The sequence below is a fragment of the Diadema setosum genome, chromosome 7 (assembly GCF_964275005.1).
Source record: "Diadema setosum chromosome 7, eeDiaSeto1, whole genome shotgun sequence".
Lineage (NCBI taxonomy): Eukaryota > Metazoa > Echinodermata > Echinoidea > Diadematoida > Diadematidae > Diadema > Diadema setosum.
In genome coordinates, this window is record NC_092691.1 from 34,882,550 (window position 1) to 34,907,081 (window position 24,532).

General features: G+C 39.9%; 1 protein-coding gene across 1 annotated transcript in view; it reads left to right on the forward strand.

The window, feature by feature from the left end:
- Positions 1-24,532, forward strand: part of LOC140231303 (thrombospondin type-1 domain-containing protein 4-like) — a 246,080-nt gene that overhangs the window by 150,684 nt on the left and 70,864 nt on the right. Inside the window, exons 7-10 of the mRNA XM_072311455.1 lie at positions 4,807-5,011; positions 7,841-8,016; positions 9,734-9,859; positions 10,825-12,649. Of these exons, the coding sequence (XP_072167556.1) occupies positions 4,807-5,011; positions 7,841-8,016; positions 9,734-9,859; positions 10,825-12,649 (2,332 nt within the window). The remainder of the gene's footprint in view (positions 1-4,806; positions 5,012-7,840; positions 8,017-9,733; positions 9,860-10,824; positions 12,650-24,532) is intronic.

Below are 24,532 nucleotides of genomic sequence, written 5' to 3' on the forward strand. Positions count from 1 at the left end.
ATAGTTTGGGTATGTAAATTCTTGTCAAACATTGTGAGTAGGCCTAACAGTACGTCTTCTGCATGATGTGTATTAAGACAAATGTGTAGTAGCATCAATTTAGCTCTAGAAAAAAAAAATAAGTCAAACCTAATTGTGCTCACTTACCATATAACTGCGATGGAAAGTCACTCAAAATATCCCACAGGTTAGAAGTAATCAACTCTTCTGAAGATATTTCAGTTGATTACAGACCGCTCTAAGTGAGATCTTCCGCCCTTCATAATGTTTGCTGTCAGCAGGAATGAGAATCTGAACATTTGATTGCTTCTGAGTTTCAGCCAGGTGGAAAGTCTGCTATAATAAGAATCATTTTAAGTGAAAGTGGCTAAAAGCAGCAATTTCTGTGAACAACATGGCATTTTCAAACATATAAGAATGTTAAAATATCACTATCAAAAAGCCCATTTATTACTCTGACACAGTGCCTATTGGGCATCTGAGACAAGCTTCTTGTACAGTCATGTGATTTTGACGATGACAGACACAGCAATCTCAAAGAGTATAAAACTCCACAACTCTACACAAAATGTATGGTCAGTCAGTAACAGCATCCATTTTGATATCATTATTGATGGTACAAATATTGAGCAGAAAGAAATCATGAAGTTTGTCAATACACTTATATCGCAGTTGAGATCCTGCTTCAATATTCAAAATTTTGTTGCGATCATACATTTATATTTTCGCAGATATGTCTGTGTCACATGACGAAAGTAGAAACTAGTATTTTGAGTGGCTACATGTAAACTGTTTAGACAATTAGTAATCAGACATTAGATTTGATACAACTTCTTTGCTTCTCATTCATCTGAATTGAGCAAACTCTTACTGGAAAACACCATCAGACTACCAATGTAATTTAGCCTAATGTGATTTTGATAGTATGCTTGTTAGAAACATTATTTGACTTTACATCACCTCTTTAAAAAAGTATGATGAATTGCTGTTTTTTGCAAAAACATGTTTTAAAATGTTTTATTTCTATGGATAAAAGCCATCATTTCAGGAGATTCTATGATGATTGGTTGTACTAGAAATTCCACATGAAAATAATGTAGCAGTCCCTTGCTGTAGGCCCCATAAGCTGAGAATACTACTAAATGTGTCTCAGTGAATTGACAAGCTGTGATTATTTTCAGGTTGCCAGAAATACCTCGTCTAATTTTCAATATTTTGGTCTCAAAACAATGTTTATGTAACTCATGTGACACTATTGTTTGTAAGCTGTCATCTTTCAGACAACAACAACAAAACCAAGAGCAAGCATCTACCACATTTCCTCCCAGTCTATAGTGTGATGTAGTACTGGCTGCATTGGATTAAATGGCGCTCTGAAAATAGTGAAATTCTGATTGAGTACATGACAGGCCATCATACTGTGTTTTGCCTAAAATTTGCACCAGATTCAGCCATCTCTGCACCAGTTTTCCAAAATTAATTATCATTTCCTCCTGAAAGTGATGCCATTGGCATTTTGCCGAGCTTACTTAATTTTTCATCAGGCACAGTTGTTAATTCCTTTAAGTGGTCTATTCCAACTTATAAGTCACAGTATCCCTTTAGAATGAGCTATGCAGTATGGAATGTGCTCATTAAGTATATTTCCATTCTCCCTGCCTCAAATGATTGTTTAGGGAGTGTGACATGAACAGGTATTATTTGCAAAGTTGGCCTACTTTCAAAAATAGCCCTCTTTCTCTCTTCTCTTCAGATGTCATGATTTCTTCTTTCTTTCTTTTTTTGTATGTCCCAGGACCCACACGATCATATCTGTAACACTTTACATCAAGCATGTTGCAAACGGGATCAGATATCCTGCATAATGAGACAGAGAGAGAAAGGGAAAAGAGAGAGAGAGAGAAGCAAATGTACTGGACGAATGTACTGGAAAAGCAGAAATTTTCTTGCAAGTAATTTTTGTTTTTGTTTTTGTTTTTGTTTTTTGTTTTTTCTTATTTGGGTAAGGTGAATTTCACTTGTCTTTAATTAAAAAAAAAATAAAAACATAAAAAAGTGTTTAGAACAGGCAAAGAAATGCATGCAGTTTTTTTTTACCCTCGTTTCTTGTGATGTGAAATGTGCAAATATTTCCACTTTTGCAATGCATACGTACAGATAATAGGATGGCCCTTTCACACCCTAACAGTAAGTGACATACTCATAAAGATGATTAAATACAACATATTGCCATGGAGATTATGCAATATGATAATCATACAAGGCAGTGCTCCACTCATCATTTTGATAAAGATACATCAATGTACGAGCAATCAGATAAGCAAACTTGTAGTAGAATATACCACATTGGTCGGAAAAATCCAGCCTGTAAGGGAGGACAATAACACACAGCAAATAAGAGTGGTGTTTTCACACGCAGAAGAAAAAGAAAATGTACACACAGGACGTGATTATGGAAAATGGAACAGATATATGAGGAATTTGATATCTAACCTGCTTGGGCATTGGTACATCAACAACAACTGCAGCAAGAGAGGGCAATATGGCTGTTCATCTTGTCCATGTGAAATCTTGTCTGGCAAATGACTACCATACATGACCTGCGAAACTCCAGATGCCAGATAAACTCTGACCTGATATCTCTTTAAGCGTAGGCTTGGACAGATGGACAGGAAAAAGAAATATGATAGCAAGCATAGCTTTGATGACATGTCTGGAGATCATAGACCATATAATTGATAATGGTTACAACTTGTGATTTATCAAAGATATCTGATAACAATTCATATGATAGCATGTACAAAATGTGCAATGTACTGTATGTGTGATCCGGACAGTGTCTATGTTTTACTGTAAAAGTACTTTTCAAACAAGGATTTTCGTTACAATTTTGAGAAAATGAAGATCAAGGTAGTGAATCATATATTGTGCAATGTTTTCTCATTTTTCTCTTGTGTTTTCTTTCCTTTTTTTTTTGGGGGGGGGGGGGGTGGAGTATAGAACAGGGAAAGGTATCCCAGGTAGGAGTTAAAGGACAAGTTCACCTTCATATACATTAGGATTAAGAGAATGCAGCAATACTAGTAGAACACATCAGTGAAAGTTTGAGGAAACAATGCGTTCATAAGTTATGAATATTTTAAGTATCTGCGAAGTCACTGCTGGATGAGGAGACTACTACAGTGTATGATGTCACATGCGTACAACTATATAAGGAAAATAAAAAGAGAATTTCACAAAACTTTACTTTTTGAATAAAGTGCACATCTCTTCAACTTGCTACTGACGTATGTTAAGGGTAATATTATTCCCCCTGCCTTCTGAAAGAGAGAAGTCGAGTGTTCTTTTGTTATGCGAGAAAAATGGAAATATGTTGAATTTTCTCTATTCTTTCTTTATATCGTTGTACTCATGTGACATCACAAGCTTACTTAGTCTTTTTATCCAGCCGTGACTGAGGAGAAACTTCAAAAATTCATAACTTTTGAACGGATTGTCCAATTTTCCTCAAACTCTCACTGATGAGTTCTACTAATATTGCTGCATTCACTCTACCCACATGTCTATGAAGGTGAACTTGTCCTTTAAATTCCATGTCATTCAGCTACTCCTATTGTGGCATTCATTGAATGGTTATTTATTATGACACTATGATAGATTAATGTTGCTCCATGATATGACAGTATGACAGGCACTTGGCATAGTGTGGTCGAGAGGCATCTTTCATCCTACCAAAAAAAAGATGAGAGCAAAACAAGAAATCAAGAATGAGCAGTGTAGACAAGGGAATGCCACCCTCTTAATCCATGTAGATCTTTTAGGGCAGGGACGTTAACATAATCCAACATGGAACAACTTTCATGGCATATTTGTATTATAGTTACACTGCCACAAGTGGAAACTGATCTTTGGGACACAGGTAGGCCTATTGGAAAACTGATTGGAAGGATTTACTGTAATAGCAAGTGATGGGATGGTTAAATTTTGGTCTTCCTTAACCCTTTGGGGACCAGAACCTGAATGGCTCTTGCTCTCAGAGTTAAAGATGGGCTTTGATGAAGTTTGGTTATCTGTCTGTTTTCTTCGCTGGTATCAAATAGGTTACCTAGGTAATAGGATTCACAAATGGTGTGAAAAGTTTCAGGTATTGACAATGATAACAGTTTGTATTTACAGAAGGTCTTCTGTATACTGTAAAACATGATATATTCGCGGCACAAAATTTTTGCAAATTGGAGCCGATGACCTTTTTCGTGGCATGAAATTTTCGCGAATTGCCACTGGCATTCAAGGCATACCGGTGTAGTGTAAACAAGATGTTTCGCGTGCATTTTAATTTCGCGAATCTTGGCACCCGCGAAATTCACGAAATCAAAATGCATGCGAACATTCCTCATTTCACAGTAATATATTTTGGTACCAGAAGTATAAAAGGTATTCTAGTGCATATGCTAGTTTGTATATCAAATAGTATCCCTAAGTTTCAGAAGTTTACAATAGCTACCAAATAGTCCCTTTTGAGTTTGTGGCAATCTCCTTACCACTGTATAACACATTCGCTCAAAGCCATCACAACCAACACCACACTAACTCTCACATTGCAATATAATAGTAGATGTCATAATGACTTACTTGTATCATTTTATTTCCAGTTATTGTTGGAAATTTAGGGCTGCAGCTTATGTAACACCAGCAAATATGGTGTATTTGAGTAAGCCCTTTACAATACTGTATGCATGTAAAACTCTCAAGTAAAAGGAAACACAACTCAATTCTCTCTGATTTCTTCTCGCTCTCCATGCACAGACTGTCGGTTGTGATGGCGTTCTTGGCTCCGGACTGGTGGTGGACAAGTGTGGGGTGTGCGGCGGATCCAACACCGACTGCCAGATCTTCTCCGGGGCCATCACCAACGACTTCCGCACCATCGGCTACCACACCATGGTGACCATCCCGGCCGGTGCCATGTACGTCAACATCACAGAGACGACCAAGTCCAGGAACTACCTGGGTGAGTAATTATCGCCCGTTTGTATCCTGTCACTAGGCCCGTTCACACACAAGGGAAAAAGTGCGATTTAAAAATCGATTTTCTTATCGCGATCAAAATTTCGAAATTTTTTCCAGTGTGGACAGAAAAATTTCACTAATTACTGCGATCCTTATCACGATCCAACTCGCACTATTAGTGCGATTTTTCAGAATAATCGCGATTATTTTGCCAAGCGTCGTGTGTGTGAGCGCGATCAAGATTCGGAAATCGGTATTTTTAATCCCATCGTTCGTAGCGCGTGCGAAACTCTATTGGGACTGCGGCGGGGTCAGTCTTCGGTCATGCAAGATTCGCGCATGCGCAGTTTGGCCACTGATCGTTCTTTCCTTGCAGCGAAGTGCGATTTTTCCCTGTGTATGAATGGTCGAAAAAAAAATCGAAATTTGGATCGCGATTGAAATTTCGATTTTCGTTGTTTGTGAACGGGCCTATTGATTGGAGTAGGACTGGACCTTTGCTGGGGAGACCAGCATCGATGTGTTTTTGCCATTGTCAAAATGTCTCTCTCTGTCCAAGGTCTGTGTTATTTCCAGAATTAGTCACAATGGAACACTGTCTTTTATAAACAAAAGCGATGATGCTAGAACTTCAAATAACTGAAAACCTGAGCAACGTTTAAATTAAAAGAAAAAAAGTGTGGAGGATCACATCTATTTGAATGTCATTTGATAATCTACATAGTGTCTTGTCTACTGTTGAAAATAACCTGTCTTGGTCTCTTGACAGTGATGACACTTCTGTTCTGTAGAAGAATGTGACCAAATTTCCACTTACTGGAGTTCTGATTGGAGCTTCAACTTCCCATGTCATGGAGGTCCAGTATGAAAATCATTTCCTAGATATATGTCATGGAGGTCCAGTATGAAAATCATTTCCTAGATATATATCATGAGTAGAGTTATTTACAAAGTTCTCTTGTCAAAAAGAGTTGATGATAACATACACTCAGAAGTATTTGAATCATTTCACATGGTGGCATACCGGTAATCAAAATAGGTGTGGCATCTATGTTGAGTTGTCCATTAAAATACATCGCTGTATATTTGAATTTAAGGCATATGAATTGTATAAATAGTTTTGCTCAAACGATGATGCACTGTTCCCAAATATACTCAGGCTAGGGCCTATTGAAGATCAACTGGACTGAAATTGGCCATTGTCTGACCACTTTTAATCCAATTTTAAGTCAGCTGTTGCCTTCATTTCCCTGCTTTCTTCAATAGATTGTTTTCTCTTTTAGGTGAATCCTCAGCATTGTTAGCTTTCAGGAAGTGACTGCCTCAGTGCACTTTTCCTTTAAATCATTTTAAATGTAATAACCAGAGAAGTGATCACAAGTTACATTCGACAGTGATGTCATTTTGTCTCATTGTCTCAAGGACTTCATAAAGATAGGGTTCTGTCATGGCCAGACTGAAATGCATCGTCATTTCAAAGTGAAGCCAATCACTGAGACTTTCTCATTCAATTCATGCAATTTGGAAACTGTTGGCAGCTCTCCATGGTAACGAGCAGATATCTCGAAATTTGATCACCTGTCATTGCGGAAGTCACTATCAGAGTATGACTATCACTTAGCTCGTCTCCTATATGTTTGGGGCGTGACTCTATCTTGGGCCCTACTCTGGAATGGGATGTGTCCAGGGACTGACCAATTTCCTGTTTGAATAGTGACCAAAACTAGAAAGAATTTGAGTAGTCTATAAATTCACTTTCTATGCTTCAAACCCTGGAGGATGCTGGAGGCATTATTTATTCATTTTTTAATGCCAGTTCCTGGCTTTTTTGTTTTGTTTGGGGGGGGGGTGTAATTTTGTGCTCATCTGCAAAACAAGAAAGGAGATGAAGGGAATTGAGCATCAAGTATAATCATATAGCATGCACTGCATGTATTTCCTCAAAGGTATGCTGTATTGTACATGTGAACAAGACATTGACAGAGGTCAGAAAGTCTTTAAATGACTGTCCATCATTTTCTGATTTACTTCTGAGCTGAGACCCCGATCCCCTTAGGGCGGGGGTAACAAGATGGGGTTAGGGTGCCGGAGCTCCACCCCTCACTGGCTGTTGTGACCCCCTTTTGGGTACCTGCTGGCTCTTGTTGAGTGATTTGATACGGACAGAAACTCTTCAATGTCAATATCTCTTCACCCTTGGGGATTGAAGAGTAAAACAGAGAAGGATAGATCGAGTGCAAAATTGCAGATTCTTCCTCTTCTTTTTTTTCTTTTTGGTAGTCATAGAGTCATCCTGACTAGACTGACAATGCAATTGATATTACCCAATGATACTGGTCATGTCACTGTTAGTTTTGATCTTAAACATGGCAACCATAACTGACATATGTGCAGTCTTGGCAGTGTGCACATGTAGTTTAGTCTAAAAAACAATTGACCAGGCCTCAACTGAAATGTTCATGATAGCTATAGGATTTGAGTTCAGCAATCTGTGCAAGCACATCAACTCTTTGAAATGTAGTATGGATACCATTTGTGATGATTGGAGATTAGGAGAGGTAGATATACAAATCTGATGAAAGCTTTGCTGATGAATAGTGATCATGTATTTGCAATGACTACAGAACATAGAAAATTCCTTTTATGTAGTTTTTTAAGTATAGGGCCTACCATAACCTGTCAATAATTGATGGATTGCAATTAAAACTTTCTAGAAAATTTCAACTCATTTGCAGGTGTCACATTATTGTACATGTAATGGAAATGGTTTGGGGCCAGTTTCCATGGCGATGACACCATATTCAATCTCTCTCTGCATCTCCGTAACCAGCTCTCCAGACATCTGCAGGAGACACAGTCTTCAACTGCAACTGGAGGATAGATTATCCAGGAAACTACTCCGCCGGTGGAACCAACGTCCTCTACAAGAGGTCGGCCCGAAGCCAGAACAATTTGGGGGAGCAGATCCTGATCATGGGCCCCACAGCAGTGGATTTAGATGCCATGGTAAAAGATGCCATCTACTTCATCTCTGTACATCTTTCTCCTCCTCCTCCTTCTTCTCCTCCTCCTCCTCCTCCTGATCCGCCTCCTCGTCCTCCTCCTCTTCCTCCTTGTTCTGACAATCTCTTTCTGCTTTATTTTCTCTCAACCCTTTCTTCATCTGCTTCCTTGAATGATTTGACGGCTATGATGGAATGAATAGAAGAAACAATTTGGCGATTGAACCATGCAGAATAGAACTGTTGCCTGGACTCAAAGATATTCTTTTCCCCTCTTATTTGCCTGCTCTTATTTCTTCCAAATGTACCTTCAAGACTGTGTTCATGTCAATGTATTCTTATTAACTTACACCAACTATGAAACTCGCAATGTACACAAACAACATACTCTCTAGAATAAATTATTCACTTTTTTTTCACAGAAACTGACATTATTCGTGAACATTAACAGAGACGTTGTGCAAATCAGATGATTTAATAACTTCACTGCCTGACAAGTCTTCTACTGTATTAGCTTGTACTTCACTTCATCAACTTTATATATGAATTCTATTAAGGGGGGAAAAGCATCTGTGTCATCAAATCTTTGTTAGGTTGTAATGATATGGTTGTGATGGCATTTAAATGGAAAGTCAAAATAGTGAAATTCTCCACTTATTTATTATTTGGTTACAAGCCAATGCGAGACTTGTGATGCAATGATCATATCAAATTTCTTTCAAACAATTTAACTACTTTTTTTTATGTTTGTGAATATTTAATTAGATATCTTATCACTATGGTTCTATCTTATAGCACATTTATTTGAAGTAAGCTTCCTTGTGGAAATGATTTAGCCTTTGAAGATGATATATCGTGGAAAGAAGAACGATGAAGTGTAAGTTGTCGTATATCACAAGACCTGACAAGTTTTCCAGAGAACCTTGAATGGTCACTTACGGGATTCTGCTTCCTGTTCCTGTGACGGGATTTTTCTGTGGCATTTCAGAGCGTGCGGGAAGTTCAGGATCACTGCTTGCCATGCTCTGTAATTACCTTAGCACTTGTCACCACCTCATTGCAAGCACACCTGAGCTGTGGGACAGAAATAACTTGTTAATACCCGTAGAGTGAAAAAAAAATGTGAGGCTGTTGAGTGAAATTCCCGTAAGTTAGAGGAAAGCTCACGGAATGATTTCCTTCAAGTTGTGATTCTGTTTTCCCCCTGTGATATTTTCATATCTCTCATGCTGCAATTTCCTTAGGAGGAAGGAACAAAAACTAACATAGACTTGGAAATGATTAGTGACAACATTTGGCACCAGCTACATCTAGGAATCACTATATTATAAAATTACATTATGTCAAGGTAATTACATTTGTGAAATATACAGTCACTGTAAGGTTTTTAGTGGGCTTTATGTTTTGGCAAAATATGTACCAGGTGGCAAATTTCTTGTGAAGTAATAAGCATGACATGTTTAGTTTGTGTCAACCATATTATGAATGGAAATTTTATCTGTATTATGTCTAGCTAATCTTATGAAAAACCCAAGTATCCTTTATACATTGGTAGATTACAGTATGATTGTTTTGGTGGCATTACAGTGAGGATATTCCTTGTGTAGATGGATACACAGAAACATATCTCCAAAAATAGCTACTCATACACATATCTCCAAAGATAGCTACTCACACACATATCAACTATGGATATTTCATTCTTTTTCATGCTTTTTCAGATCATATATCAGCAGAGAAATCCAGGGATCACATACGAGTACGTCATCCCCAACCCAAGGAGTACAAAGCAGGAAACTCCCCCTGTGGCCCCAGAGGAGGATAGGGGGCAGCAGACTTCACAACAGGTAAGCTGTGCTCCTGTCTCGACATGACCCATGACACTCATGTGCTCCTGTTAATCCAAGTATCCTTCTTAACCCACTACCTCCAGGATTCTGATATTCACATAAACTCTGTACAAGACACATCAGATTCCAGTAGATAATGGGCTTATCAGCTCTCAGGGAGGTAAAGCATGAATGAAATGTGTAAATGTACAAAACATATTGTTAATGAATTCAAGGCCCAGCTGTCCACGGGTCTGTTCAATAGTGCAGATCTCTCACAGATGAGATGTCTGACATTGAACATTGTCAAAGTTATGGTTCTATTTACTTTATAGCCTACTGGCAGCAAGTTCAAAACAGTGATATTATAGATGTCACACATATTAAGGGGCATGAAATGTTTTTATTGTGGGGGGGGGAACGGGACTGACTCTGTTTACCCTTCTTTTGCCACCCCAATCAATTCCTATTACATCCAAATGACATATACCAAATAATGGATTATTCTGAGACCCTGAGGCACATATGTATGTCACTGAGAAACTGATATTGTTTCATTTTCTTTCTTGGTCTTTCTCTTAACTTGCCAGACTCTCAAACATTACTCAACCTAGCAAATGTCATGTGTGCATTGCTTATCATGGCTCATAACTGTGCATTAATCAAAATTGTGAGTCTGGGGATTATGGGCCATCCCTTTGTTAATGGAAATAGTAATATACCTTTTTCCCCTTTACTGCACAAGTGTGCATATTATGTGTGTGGAGGGGGGGGGGGGGGAATGGGAGTGGGGGAGGGAGCTACAGCATCTCACAGTTTTGTGGTTCATGTGATTACTAGATTATGATCCAGGAATGTGGTTTGTATTCAGTTTAAGGGATTGTGGCCCATTATGTTGTGTTTGTGTGACAAAGATTTGTAATCTGCTGCCGTAATGTTCATTTGAGTGTTATGCACCATGTTTTCTTTCACATGATGCACAGACAACAACAGCGCCCACAACTACAAAGAGACCAACGACTACAGAGCCAACAACAACCAAGCCCACAACAACGCAGCCTACGACCAAACCGACCACAAGTATGCCAACCACAGTACCTACAACAACAAGAATGACAACCATCCAAACCACCACCCCACCGACCACACCTCGCCCAACACCTCCAGTTGCGAGCACCGAGGCCCCAGCTCGTGAGGACACTGCCACTGATGAGAAGGGAAAGATGAGCATATCAACAGGTGTCATGCCAGGACAAGGGATGGGAGAAAAAGAAGAACCTAGAGGGTTCGCAAGAGTGGAGACATCGTCCAAACCTGATTCAGGACAAGGAAGGCAAGGGCCTGGATCAGACATTGGGGACAACAGATATCCACATGGGCCTGGCGGATTCTCTGTGGGACCCAGCAGTGCTCTCTCTGGATCTGCTTCTGGCAGCGTGACGGGTGACTCATTGGCTGACCGAAGACTGCCCCAACAACCTCAGCAGCAGTCTCCAGGTGAAACGCAAGGTCAAGGCAGTGTTGGAACGGGCTCAGGTGTACAAACAGGCGGGTATGGCCCAGTTCAGGGGGCAGGTGGCCAGACTCAACCAGGATCTGATGGAAGACCCCAATCTGGCTATGTCTCTAGTTCACAGTATGGCCATGGTCCCACTCAAACCGGCTCTCAGGGTCAACCTCAGACAGGACAGACTGACCCAGAGAACACTCAGTCTCGTCCATTCTATGGGTACTATCCAAATTTGAACAACCCTCCAGAAACCCAGGTGCCAAGGAGGGAAAATATCTTACCTGTACAAGGTGCTGCTCAACAAGCATCCCAGTCATCATCGAATCAGCCCAGGGGACCCAACCCAACAAGGACGTCAGGATACAATCCCTACGTACCAAGTGGCCGCACAGGCTTGTCTGGTCAAACAGGAAATCCTGTAAACTCTGGAACCACAGCTCAGTCAGGGTTGTTTGCTGGAAGTTATAATCGAGGTGTCCCTGATTCTTCAAGGCCATACAGACCAAACTACAACTCATATCAGGGTGGTGGATATCTGCCAGGCTCGGCGACTGGAACATACTACGTACAGAGTGGAGGTGATCAAACAAGAACAGGCATCAGTACAGGAACCAGCTCTAATCCAAGAGGACAGCCACCAAGGCCAGGTTTTAGTCACCCTCAACCTGGAACCCCAACTGGTGAAATCGTTTACAACCCTAACTACAGACCTCCGCCAAACCAAGGCTTGCCAGTTCGAGGTGGTCAGGGAGTACCGTCAAGAGGACAAGGTGTGCCAACAACATATGGACAGGGGGTGTCCACCCAGAATCAGGGTAGACCAGTCGTTCTGAGTCAAGGGGGAAGTAGCTTACCATCTCAAGGGCAGAGTTTTCCCCAGCAACCTCCAAGACCGGGCACTCCCAATCGCTACCCATGGCGGCCAAACCAGGGGTACCTCCCGGACAACCCTTCTCAGCCCCCTTCCAACCTTCCACAGACCGGAGGAGAGTCAGGTGTCTCCTACCCCTATCCAGGATCCCAACAACCATCTGGCCCTGGCCTTGGACCACAGGACCCGCAGACCAACTTCAGCCCATTCAGTGCCGGAGTGCAGGGGCCACTTGTCCCAATTGGAGGTGAGGATGCCGAAACCTTCACAAGTGATGACTACAGTTCCAGTATCCCAGAGGAGGATCAAGGAAACCAGGCTACTCTGGGCGGGAACCCCAATGTTCCAGATCCTCCTGTTAACCAGCTGGCTTCCTACATCTGGATGGAGACTGGAATGACTGACTGCTCCATGTCCTGTGCTGGAGGTGAGTTGCCCCTGAATTCCTACTGGTTTTCCATATGAGAAAGGTGTCAATATCAAGTTGATAATGTCCACTTGAAACTCACATATCTCATGTAAAGAAAAACAGGAGCAGTACATATCCATGAAACGAAATGAATCATTAGAGACAATTAGGAGCTGATTTGTAAGCAATCATATATGGATGTGTATGTTATGAGCCAAATGATAGAAGAAAAGCAAGCAAACAGTCATAAATATCCAAGGATTGGGCATGTATATTTTAAGAAGGAAGAAAGAATGGTAGTCAATACTACAATTACAGCAATCATGAAAGTGACCTTATTTAAACACGGTGGCCTCAATGAGTGTTATTACTATTCATCATGAATGGTGCTATGACTATCTCTATCCCTGCAGTGCAAGATCAAGTTTCGCCCATTAGTCTGGACAACAACTGAATGCTCTAATGCACACAGTGGATATTGAACCCTTGACAACTTAAACAAGAGTCAAGAGCTTCTCTCGTTGTCATAGTGCTTTTACACAATGATAACAAGTTCTTTAAGATATCTTAGTAGAGGAGGGTGGTTTCTTGACACTAAAGCACAACTCATGGCATTGCATTGCAGATATTTAAGTCAATTTTCTCATCAATTTTCACTTGAGCTGAATCCTAGATTTCACATTCTTATCTTATTTTTTATTTATGTAATTGAGTCAATTTCTCATCGTGCTATTTAACTTCAAATTTGTGTACTCAAATTTGAAACTCCTCTCTCTCTCCCCCTCTCGCTCTCTCTATCAACATTGGGTTTGTCATTTCCCTGATTAAAATAAAGATAAGCAAGAAAAACTTATGTGTTAGTGATGGGAGGAAAAGAACTAATACCATTTGCAAAATAATCTTTAAAAGAAATTATGCAATTCAAACACTTAAACTCAATTTGCAGCGCTGGATTACCACAAGTTTCAGAATTTCTTGTCGTTTCATCCATGATCCAGTCTATGGTAGAGTTGTGCTGGATGTTTTTGTTCAAGAGTCAAACTGTCAAGTTTTTATTGGATCTGGGATATTTCCTTTCTGTCTTGCGGTCCCGTCTTTCTCATTTGTTGCAAAGATTTGATCTCTGAGTGGGCTGTGTGATTGATTTGGATCAATGTTTAGCATGGCTCAGGAAACCAGTATTTGCAGAATCATGCTGATGACAGACTTTTCCTCTACCAATTTCAGTCCCTCCCCTTCCCCCCCCCCCCCCAACACACACAGCCTTTCTTTTCTTATTTTTGTATCATTTCGCCAAGACAAGCTCACCTACAGCTTTTGGGAAGGTCAGGAGGAGTGTCGCATGTTTCCAAGATGGTATCTGAAATGACAGGCACAAAGTTATAGCCTTACTGTAATAGGGTATCGGTGATCACCATCTGTCCATCATCTTTTTAACCCATTGCATATCGGAAACTTGTGGGTGCTACATAAAAATCTGTGAGGATTTCTGGAACTTACAGGCAAAAAGTTAAATGGAATATGAAATACGCACTCCATAGAAAAGTTAATGAATACTTTTATGCCGGGAAGCATCTGTGGGTATTTAATTATTCGTGGAATATGAACACATGTATTAGACTTTGTTAAAAGCTACTTTTGTTGTTCATGCTCTTTAAAGACATTTTTTATTGAGTCCAATAGATGTATGGCTTACAAATTTGTCTCTTATATTTATTTGCATATCATTCTATTGTTATTTTTCATTCATTTCATTACTTAAGACAAGAAAAAAAAATATTCAGTTTCTATAGATGAGAATATTCAGCATGAAGTGGAACTGCTATTAAAAAGAAATGATAGTTTTGTAGATATTTCTGTCTTGGAAGGTTTGCTTTGCTATTTGTATTGACATTGAATGGGCTAATATATAGGTTGAGTAGGTTTAGTGGGGCCACCCCCTAATTCTACTGTTTTGTGAATTCATAAAGGCTAAAGCAAATTTATTTTCAGACTTTAACTGTTCCGCAAACTGCTAAAATGAATTGATGAGTTTATGAACAGTCCACTGAAATTTTTTGGTCATAGGACTGTAGTGGGAAAGAGAAGAATGCAAAATCTAATTTCATCATGATTAGGTCATTTCGCACACAGCAGGATAGACATTTAGATAAATAGTGTTTGAATTTGCAGTGAAGTAAAGCTTTTAAAGCAAGTTCGAGCCTGTCAGAAAGTATTTTACCATAAAAATGTGATATATTTACTTTGCTGAACTTTGTTGTACTTATGATTTGCAGGTGTGTTATATCTCACACTGTAGAAACAGTTGCTCTCTCAAGAAATGGCAACTGTTGATTTGTGTTCAAGCTAACTCAAGAAATATATGCTTTGCAATAAGAGTGGTGATACACATACTGTGATGACCTTTAAGTTGTCTCAGTCCCTGTGATTTCATTTTCTTTTTTCTGTAGGGGGGCAGTTTGGCTAAATCTTGAAACACAAATATTCCATGTCACTTCTGCCCAGGAACCTGTATATCTGTAATTGGCCATTTGGGTGTTTACGTCTTTATTTTCAGTTTTCGGGTAGAAAGGTGGCAAGTTGTAGCCTCCACGCATTATTTGACATTGAGAATATCAACTTTTTTCTCCTTTTTTTTTTTGGGCTCCAATGACTATGTCATACTGGCGCAAAGTATTTTCTCTGTTTTCTTACGAGTCAACAACTACTTGTATATTTTCATGAGATCTGGATAGGAATGTGCCAATTTTCTTTGTGTCAAATCATGGCCATGTGAAATCCACAAATGGGCTTCCCACACCTTCTGCCTCTGTGGAATCTGTGGTCTCTCTTGCTCAAATACAGAGTAATGAACTGTCTAGGAAATAAAGGCAGGTAGGTGGTCTGCTTGTTAATGTGTATATTCCCGGTATGTTTTCTCGGGCTAAAGTTACAATATCTTGTAATCTCGTGAGAGACGGTGGTCACTCGTTTTGAGATGTGACAATTTTTTCTGTGACAGGAGACTGGGTTATATTCAATTCCTTTTAAATCATTACCTTAACCTTGTGAAGGTGTTGGAAAATGCTAGATGCCAGAGCAGCACAGCAAAAAACAAAGCAATTTAGAAAGACAGAACTATTCGGATGGCAGATCTTCTTATTGTAAATGCATGTTGATGAGTGTAGCTTTGGTTTGCAGCCTAAAATGAATTCATGATGGAAAAAGACAAACATGTGATTAACATGAAAGTTTGACCTTCATTCAACAGAGTGCTAGAATTGAATGATTCTTCATCGATGTTAGTTCTGCTATAATAGCACCCACTTCCTGAGAGACAGACTTGGAGTTTACTTAAGCTACTAGTATGTTATCTGAGCACCAAAGGAGTATGAGTGTGACTGCATCAGTATGTCTAGTCTTCTTGTCATTGGAATGAAAATTAAACAATATATTTTCATTTTCACTTTGACTTTGCTCATAGAAAGTGAGATTATTACATGAAAAATGAATTCCCCAATCACACCAAAAGCTGTATTACACTCTTCTCCTAGCCCTGTAAAGGTTTTCATAAACTTCAAAAAAAATCTCAACGCTGATGATGGAAAAATAAGACAAATGCTGATGTCAGTAATATAATTTCATTCATACCTCATTTCTACAAGTATTTTTGGTTGCCACAGAAATCAGGTGTAATGGACATACAATGTAGTTACTGTGTAAAACCAAAAACATTTGCAGCATGGCACTGTCATGAATTGGAGGTGATGGCCTTTTTCACAGCATGAAACTTTCACAAATCTTGACTCCTTGTGAAATTTGTGAAAGTTTCACGCACAAAATTTTCTAGTTTACAGTATGCACTGTGCAAATACCAAATGCACATTTAGCACTATGAAACAAGTCATGTACTTGAGATCTGCTTCAAATAGCCAAAAAAGAATAAAAGTTGTTCATAAACATTTGTTCATGGTTACTTACTCAGTTGCATGCATGACTCCCAAGTGTAACCATGGAAACTCCAAAAGGAGATATAAATATAATGACTCCGGTATATACCAGCAGTCATTAGCGATCAGAATTCTTGACTCTATCACGTTGAAACGAGATACTCGCTCATCGCTTCGCAAGTATGGCAACCAGGAGGTTGTCAGTCTGTCAAACATGAATCGAGACCCATTCAAATCCATCACCCTTTGTTTCTTGAGGTATTCATTACGACAATTCCATATATGCTCCTTGTGGGAATATAGTGTTCTGACAGGAAAAGAATATCGACCAGAATTCAGAGACATCGGGTGGAAGGGAGAAATTGATAGCGTGTAGCTGAAAGATATATTGATATTTGTTGCATGTCATCAAACTGTCAACAAGTGCTCAATACAGCATGCAGTGCCGGTTATATTCGCAAAATAAATTCAGATGCGTGGCCAACATTTTTCGGGAATTTCCACTTTGTAAGAATCGTGGGAAATGCAGATTTTTGAATAGTCCATCAGCATCGGAAGAATTTTTCTAAGTCCTGTTTTACTTGTAATCTGCACCCTTCATATCTGCACCCTTCATATCTGCACAAATATGCCAAAAATAACTATAAAAATCATGCACAACTAGTCTTAGAGATACTTCAGTAAAGGATTTGATTATGGGGAACAAGGTAAATTTGCTTTCTGTAAACCATTGCAGCAATAATTGTAGCACAGTATTGAGAACATGAACAAAAACGGAAGGAAATATGGCAACTATACTAAGAAACTATCAACAGTCTTGAAACTGGGTGGTTTTTATTGGAGGAAAGTCATTTTTTAAGCAAATCAGTTGAGAAAGACAGGTGGGCTTATCCACCAACTTCATCTTTGTGCCATGTTGAGTCTTCAAATTCAGATTAGCACTTTGGTACACATAGAGTTTTCATTGCCATGGGAAAAATCTTGCAAATCACGATTGTCATTGTTCATAAAAAGTGCACTGACAGTGGAGGTTTTTTCTGTGTAACGGTAGTAGAGGCAATTTGGTATACTCATTTGACTATGCGATCTTTGTTGTCTAACTTGTGTGAAAGTTACAGGAATTTGTTGAATGACTGTCATTTTTCCCAAGCACATTATCCTGCCCCATTACAGGAGTGAAGTACTACTAGTCTTCAGGGATGGGGGGAGGGGGGAGATTGCCAATGATACTGTAACATACAATTAAAAGGAAAAATGAGGGAACATATGTTATATAAGCTTGCTTGAAGGTTGTTTAAGCTGTCCAAATCTTGTACATAATATGCAGATGTCATTTTTCCACCCTTGCGAGGAGAATTAGTGCAAAGCCCATATCAAGAACAGGGAAAATGCCAGATAGATTCTGTTTCACTGGCAGTATTTTAATCAAACTCTAGTTTTTGATACTTGCAGATTTTCTGGTTGTCTAGAAGCCAATAGATATATCCCCTCAACCCCTTGTGATGCCAACGTATTTCCATGGATGTATGCTCAAGCTCATGAACTTCATGAATGTCTTAGGAATGCTGAGTCATCACTTGCCCCGTTCATATTGCCTCTCTTGTCCCACTCACACTTCCTCTATTTCACAAACTCCTATTTTTAGTACTTGCAGATTTTCTGGGTGTCTAGAAGCCAATAGATACATCCCCTCAACTCCTTGTGATGCCAACCTATTTCCATGGATGTATGCTCAAACTCATGAACTTCATGAATGTCTTAGGAATGCTGAGTCATCGCTTGCCCCGTTCATACTGCCTCTCTCGCATTGGCTGGGCTCACTGGTAGTATGGCACTCTGGCTGGAGTCAGGCCAGTGATATCTATTCATGCTGGATGAGTGATCGTGATCAGGTTTGGCATGCTAAATAATATGAAATTACATGGACATCTCTGTGATGGGGCTTATTGTCATGGATTCACAAAGCAAGCTCCTTAGTACTCCATAGATGATGACTGACTGCGACTATGATGCAGGTCTTCAAAACTTTGAAGAGAACGGCAAATCGTAAATGGCATGTTGTTGTACTCAAGGATCAACAGTTGTAATAATTACAAAGCAGCATTTAGGTTTACTGTCGAATCCATGATTGTGAATGAATTTCAATGATACTTGGCGTGACATTTGCTGGAGAGATTGATCTTCAATTCAATTTGAGGCTAATTTGACATCTGCATTAGGTGTCTACCAAGAAAAAATGGATGGGTATGGCATTCTACACACTCTCATGGACACTGAAGTTTAAACAATGATGAGGATGACCACAGGACCGAGCTTGGCTGTATTCAACATTGGTTAGCATCAAGGTCAATACATGGACCACACCCAATCTACACTCAGACAACACTTGTACCCGTGGCATCACTCGTGAAAGTAGCCAAGCCCTCTGCTGATTCACTTTTAGTAGGTCCTGGCTGGAATAACACAAAACAGTATGAATGGGGTATCTGAATGTGTGAAATTCTGAGGAAGCAAATCAGATGTTATAGTGTGTGTGTATATATATTTATTCGAAGGTCTTGTCACTGTCGTGTTTGCCAGCTAGAGTCATGTGACTGACCCAACCAACCGGTGGGTGGTGTGGGACTCTCGTCAAATGTCAAGAACACCTGGTGATGGATTCATGTCTCAGGCAATGATCCAACAAAATACCTCTCTCTCTCTCCGTGCTCTCGTTTCAACTCCTGTAATGTGGGTCACCGAGTTCCCATTCAATCACGGAGCCAGGTCAGGATGCAAAGTTTACAATCACTAAGAGGTTCCCAAGAAACGCTCCAATATCTGTCATTCATTGGCATATCCCCAGCATCCTAAACCTTTCGCCCTCATTCCAATGACTGTTAGTATTGAAGGTAGAATTAATATATGATTGGCATGTACAAAGAGGAAAGGCTTTGCAGTGACAACAGATATTGTTGGTACTCTACCTCCCCTTTTGTAAATCCATGATTTTTGCCATCTGAGTTAATTTCATAGCAGTAACTGTAAATTTGAAGCAGGACACTGATGAATGAATGCTTCTGCTTGAGTCTAGTTACAAGGATAGGTACACCTGTACAAATTGAAATTACTGAGGTAGAGAATTTATTGAGGGTTTTTTTCTGACATTTAGAATCATTATTAAATGAGGAAGTCTCTCTGAACCCTCCCTGTCTCTGTCTGTTTCACTCTGTCCCTCTCTCTGTTTTTGAATATTCTTCTCTGCAAGTCTCTTGCAGCTGTCTGTATGAACTGTCTCTTCATCTTTCTACCTCTTTGGGTATTAAGATTGTTGCCATGGAGATAACAGAGAAAATGTCATATCCAGATCAGGGGCCTTTGTATAGCGTAGATGGTGTTTACATATATATATATATATATATATATATATATATATATATATATATGTTTGTCTGTCAGTCTCTTTCCATCTTTAACTCTTTCTATCTCTTTCTGTCCATCTATCTGTCAGGCCATCTGTCTGTCTTACCCCCTATTCAGACGCATGCCATTTTATACCAAAACTGGATATATATATTTATAAAATGGGTTCAAGAATGTAGCCAATAGGAAGCGCTGAAATGAGACACACCTCCTTCCTTTACTTCAGTACAATTGCACTGCCTGTAATCCTATGGTAGATTGCCGATCGTCTGTGTGCGCGGCGGCTCCTTTGATGAATTGCATGCATACGCGCTGTCAATCCTGTAAACAACTTCTAGTTCGGGCTGCCGGCCGGCGCCGGCGCCTGTCTTCCCTTGTGCATAACATGTATGGCGTACGTACGTATACTCTACTATACGTACACTTTGTACAGTACAGTAGACCAAGCATTATGGGACCGGACGCGTACATGGAGTCACTTTGAAGAGCAAATCCAACGATTTAGCAGGTTAATTCTCACGCCGTTTTCAGAGTATGTTGTCTAGTAGGCCTATATGAGGAGTCTATATCAAGTCTTTAAGGTAAAGGGTGCATATTCTATGTAAAATAAGTAAGTTTTCATGCGGGAACTTAAGTGTCCGGAAACCCAACCCCCCATTATACTTATACTGTATGTGCGGGACTTCCGCGAGTGCGACGTGCGTAAATGTTTAGGACGAACATCTTCGGACGTCTTGACCCACAAAGATATGTGAAAAACGCTGAAAAATGATGTTAGTTTTCGACCCATTTTATAAAACAAATAATGCACAGGATTATTTCATGGCGTTAGTGGAGACGTAGCTCACTCTCGGGTATTTACAATGTAGTGCAACATGCACTCGGCTTCGCCTTGTGCATGTTTCACAATTGTAAATACCCTCGAGTGCACCACGCCTACACTAACACACTCTATCCTGTGCATCATTTGTATATCATATACTCGACGTATAAAGAATCATCGTATAGCCGACAGACCGTTCAGACACTAATTTCGACCGTTCAGACACTAGTTTCGACCGTTTTGGGAAATGTTGTATAGATGTGCAATTTCCCACTGCGCATGCTGTTATAGTCACGAGTGACAGCTGTAGGGTCACCTTCCGTGCGCGCTCCCATGAAGCCCCGCCCAGTTATACCGTTCTATGGTCGCCATACGTTCAGACGCACACAGAATGCTGATTCGTTATCGAGTTCTAGTTCAAAACGATGCTCTGACCGTCGTTTCACTATACGTCGTTTCGTTATACATCGTTTCGTCAGTCAGCGTTCAGACGTACAAATTCATCGTATAGCTATACCGTTTTGGTATAGCTATACCGTTCTAGTATAAATTTTTTGTGTCTGAATGCCCTGTAACTGTTTGTCTCTCTTTCACACACATACACACACACACACATAGAAACACACATACTCTTGGTTGGTTCATCCGTCATTTCTTTTATATCTCCTTTATCTCTTTCCGCGTATCTATAAATCCAATTATCATGCTGTTCATCTTTCCCTCTGTCTGTCTGTCTGTCTACGTCTGTTACTCTGTCTGTATTTCTCTGCCTATCTGTTCCAATTCTTCCCATAAATCTATCATTATCTCTCTGTTTCTCCATCTCCTCCCTTTTCCTCAATACATATTTTATCTTTTTTGTGTGTGTGTATATGTCTCCCCAGCTAGGCAGTAGTTCACTCCAAGGTCTGTGTCTGAGCAGGGAGACGGTTCATCTCCTTGGTCTGAGTCTATCATATTTCTATATCAAATATCTGCCACTCTAGTGCCAATCTTTCTGTCCAGTGATGAAAACTTTAGCTGCGTTCACCACAGTTATTACGTCAAACTGATGCAACTGATAAAGCTCCCAGGATGTCGCTGATATACCAACTGTTGGGACATTAATTGGAACAGGAAAACATCTATGAAGTGTCCCGGTGATCAGTGAAAATGATGCTTTTTATGCCTCCGCCACGAAGTGGTGCCGGAGGCATTATGTTTTCAGGTTGTCCGTCCGTCCGCTTTCGTTTACACGATAACTTGAGTAATATTTACTGGAATTTTACCAAACTTGGTCCAAGTATGAAGTATGATGGGGCAATTGTTTGATTAGATTTGGGATGAAATCGGCTAAAGGTCAAAGGTCAATGGTCAAGGTCAAATCATGAAATTGTATGCGTTTACGCGATAACTCAAGACTGGATGGAGCAAATTTCACCCAACTTTGTTGGAGGATGATGTATGATAGGGCAATTACTTGATTAGTTTTTCAGTGAAATCAGACAGAGGTCAAAGGTCAAAGATCAAGGTCAAATCCTAACATTTATCTGTTTATGTGATAACTCAAAACTGGATGAAGCAGCTTTCACCAAACTTGGTCCAAGGGTGATGTATGATGGGACAATTAGTTGAGTAGATTTTAGTGACATTGGCAAGAGGTCAAAGGTCAAAAGGTCAAGGTCAAATGCTACAAATGTCGCAATTTCCCCCATATCTATGCAATGCCCAAAAGTATTTTCTTGAAACTTGGTGTGGACATGTACTACTGCGTAAAGATTCTCCAGAGAAGAGTTTCATGTCATAAGGTCAAAGGTCAAAAGGTCAAAGGTTAGATGAAAATGTTGCAATATCACTTTTCTCGCAAATGGTTCAATGTATCGTCGTGGAACTTGGTACATATGCTTGTACTGACTAGCAGGGATTATCTAGGGAATTTAGGGGTCATGGGTCAATAGTCATGGGTCAAAGGTCACGGTCAACTCCTCAAAATGTTACTATTTCCCTCATATACTAGTATATGCAATGCTTGCGTTATCAGTTTCAAAACTTGATACATGCATTACCTAATGGAGATTTTCCGGGATATTTCGAGCCAGAAGGTCAAAGGTTAAGGGTCAAAGGCCAGGTTTCAATGCCCCTCCCCCCCAAAAAAAATCTATTTTGTACCATCATTTACACTCTTTCTTCATACCTTGGAAATTACCCAATGCATAAACTTACAAAAAGGGTCCGTCAGAATTCAAGTAAAAATTCTCAATTCCCCAAATATGTGTGCCTGCACTCTTAGAAAATTATAACAAACCCACAAGACATTTCTGATAAACCTGTCATTTCAATATTTTGCCAGTTATGTGAAACTGTCATGGATCACACATTGTGAAGACATTGTACTATACGCCTATTGGGAGAATCATGCATTATGGCGGAGGCATCAGTCACCATAGCGACATTTCTAGTTTAAAATATGATTTCAGGGTAATGGTACACTTTAACATAAATGCACAGGAAGAATAGTACACTGTTAGCACAATTCCCGCCATGGTGTCAATCTTATGGTAGTGCTCTGATCCAGCACCTTACAATGCAGCACATCTATATGAAGGTCTTGGTTTCACTTTATTCAGACTTCGGGAATTTGTGATGATGCATGCAAAGGAAACAAGCCAAATAGCTCTATCACACACACACACACACACACACACACACACACACAAATCCAACTCAATAAATTGTTGATGGTTTTGCAAGCTCTGTTTGATAGCCAACTGTATGTTTTCCATCTGAAGAGGGCTGCATACCTCTACAGAGTTCATAATAACAAGCATTGAGTCATATAACTGTACATGTCTTTCAAGTATTGTTCAATGGTGTGATCTTTCTCCATTGGCTGGTTCAATCAAGTAGCATACTGTACACATGAATGTATGCCATTTATACATGCATAAAATTTGCTATATATGAATGACTGCAGATCTGACAATGTAACAGAATGGCTGATCACATTTATATATTCATATAAAATAATATATATATTCAAATACATTGTATATATTCATATATTCATATAATCATGTATTCATATATTCATTTGATCATTTGAGATTATTTGTAATTATTTGTAATTATACAGTTACAGACAAGCCTGATTTCACATAGACCATGTACAAAGTACAGCCGGGCCAAAGGCGGGGCCTAAGGCCGGACCCAAGGCCACGGGCCTTAGCCCGGAACCAGGGGCCCAGAGCCCAAGTGGGCCCAGGCCCAGGGGCCCATAGCCCAAGTGGGCCCGGGCCCAGTGGCCCAGGGGCCCAAGGCCAGGCCGAGGCCAGGAGCCTAAGTGCTGGCCCAAGGCAGGGGGCCCAGCCAGGGGCCACCAGACTGAGACCACTAAGAGTACCAGTCATGACTTGCTGTGATAATGATGTGACAGGCCTGTGCATACACATATTATGTAAATACACTGTACAGGGCTGTGCATATTATGTAAATACACTGTACACTAACTATACACAGTCATGACTTGCTGTGATAATGATGTGACAGGCCTGTGCATACACATATTATGTAAATACACTGTACACTAACTATACACTGTACACTAACTATACCTGAGCAGCCCACAACACAGAGCAAACACAAAGCAAATTTTACGATTGCATTTAGTTTTGATACTTGACATCATTTTTTGTCACCTCAAACGCATCAAAGACAATCTTTATTAATGAGACTTCATACCGTACCTGTTTTCCTGGGGTTATTTGTGGG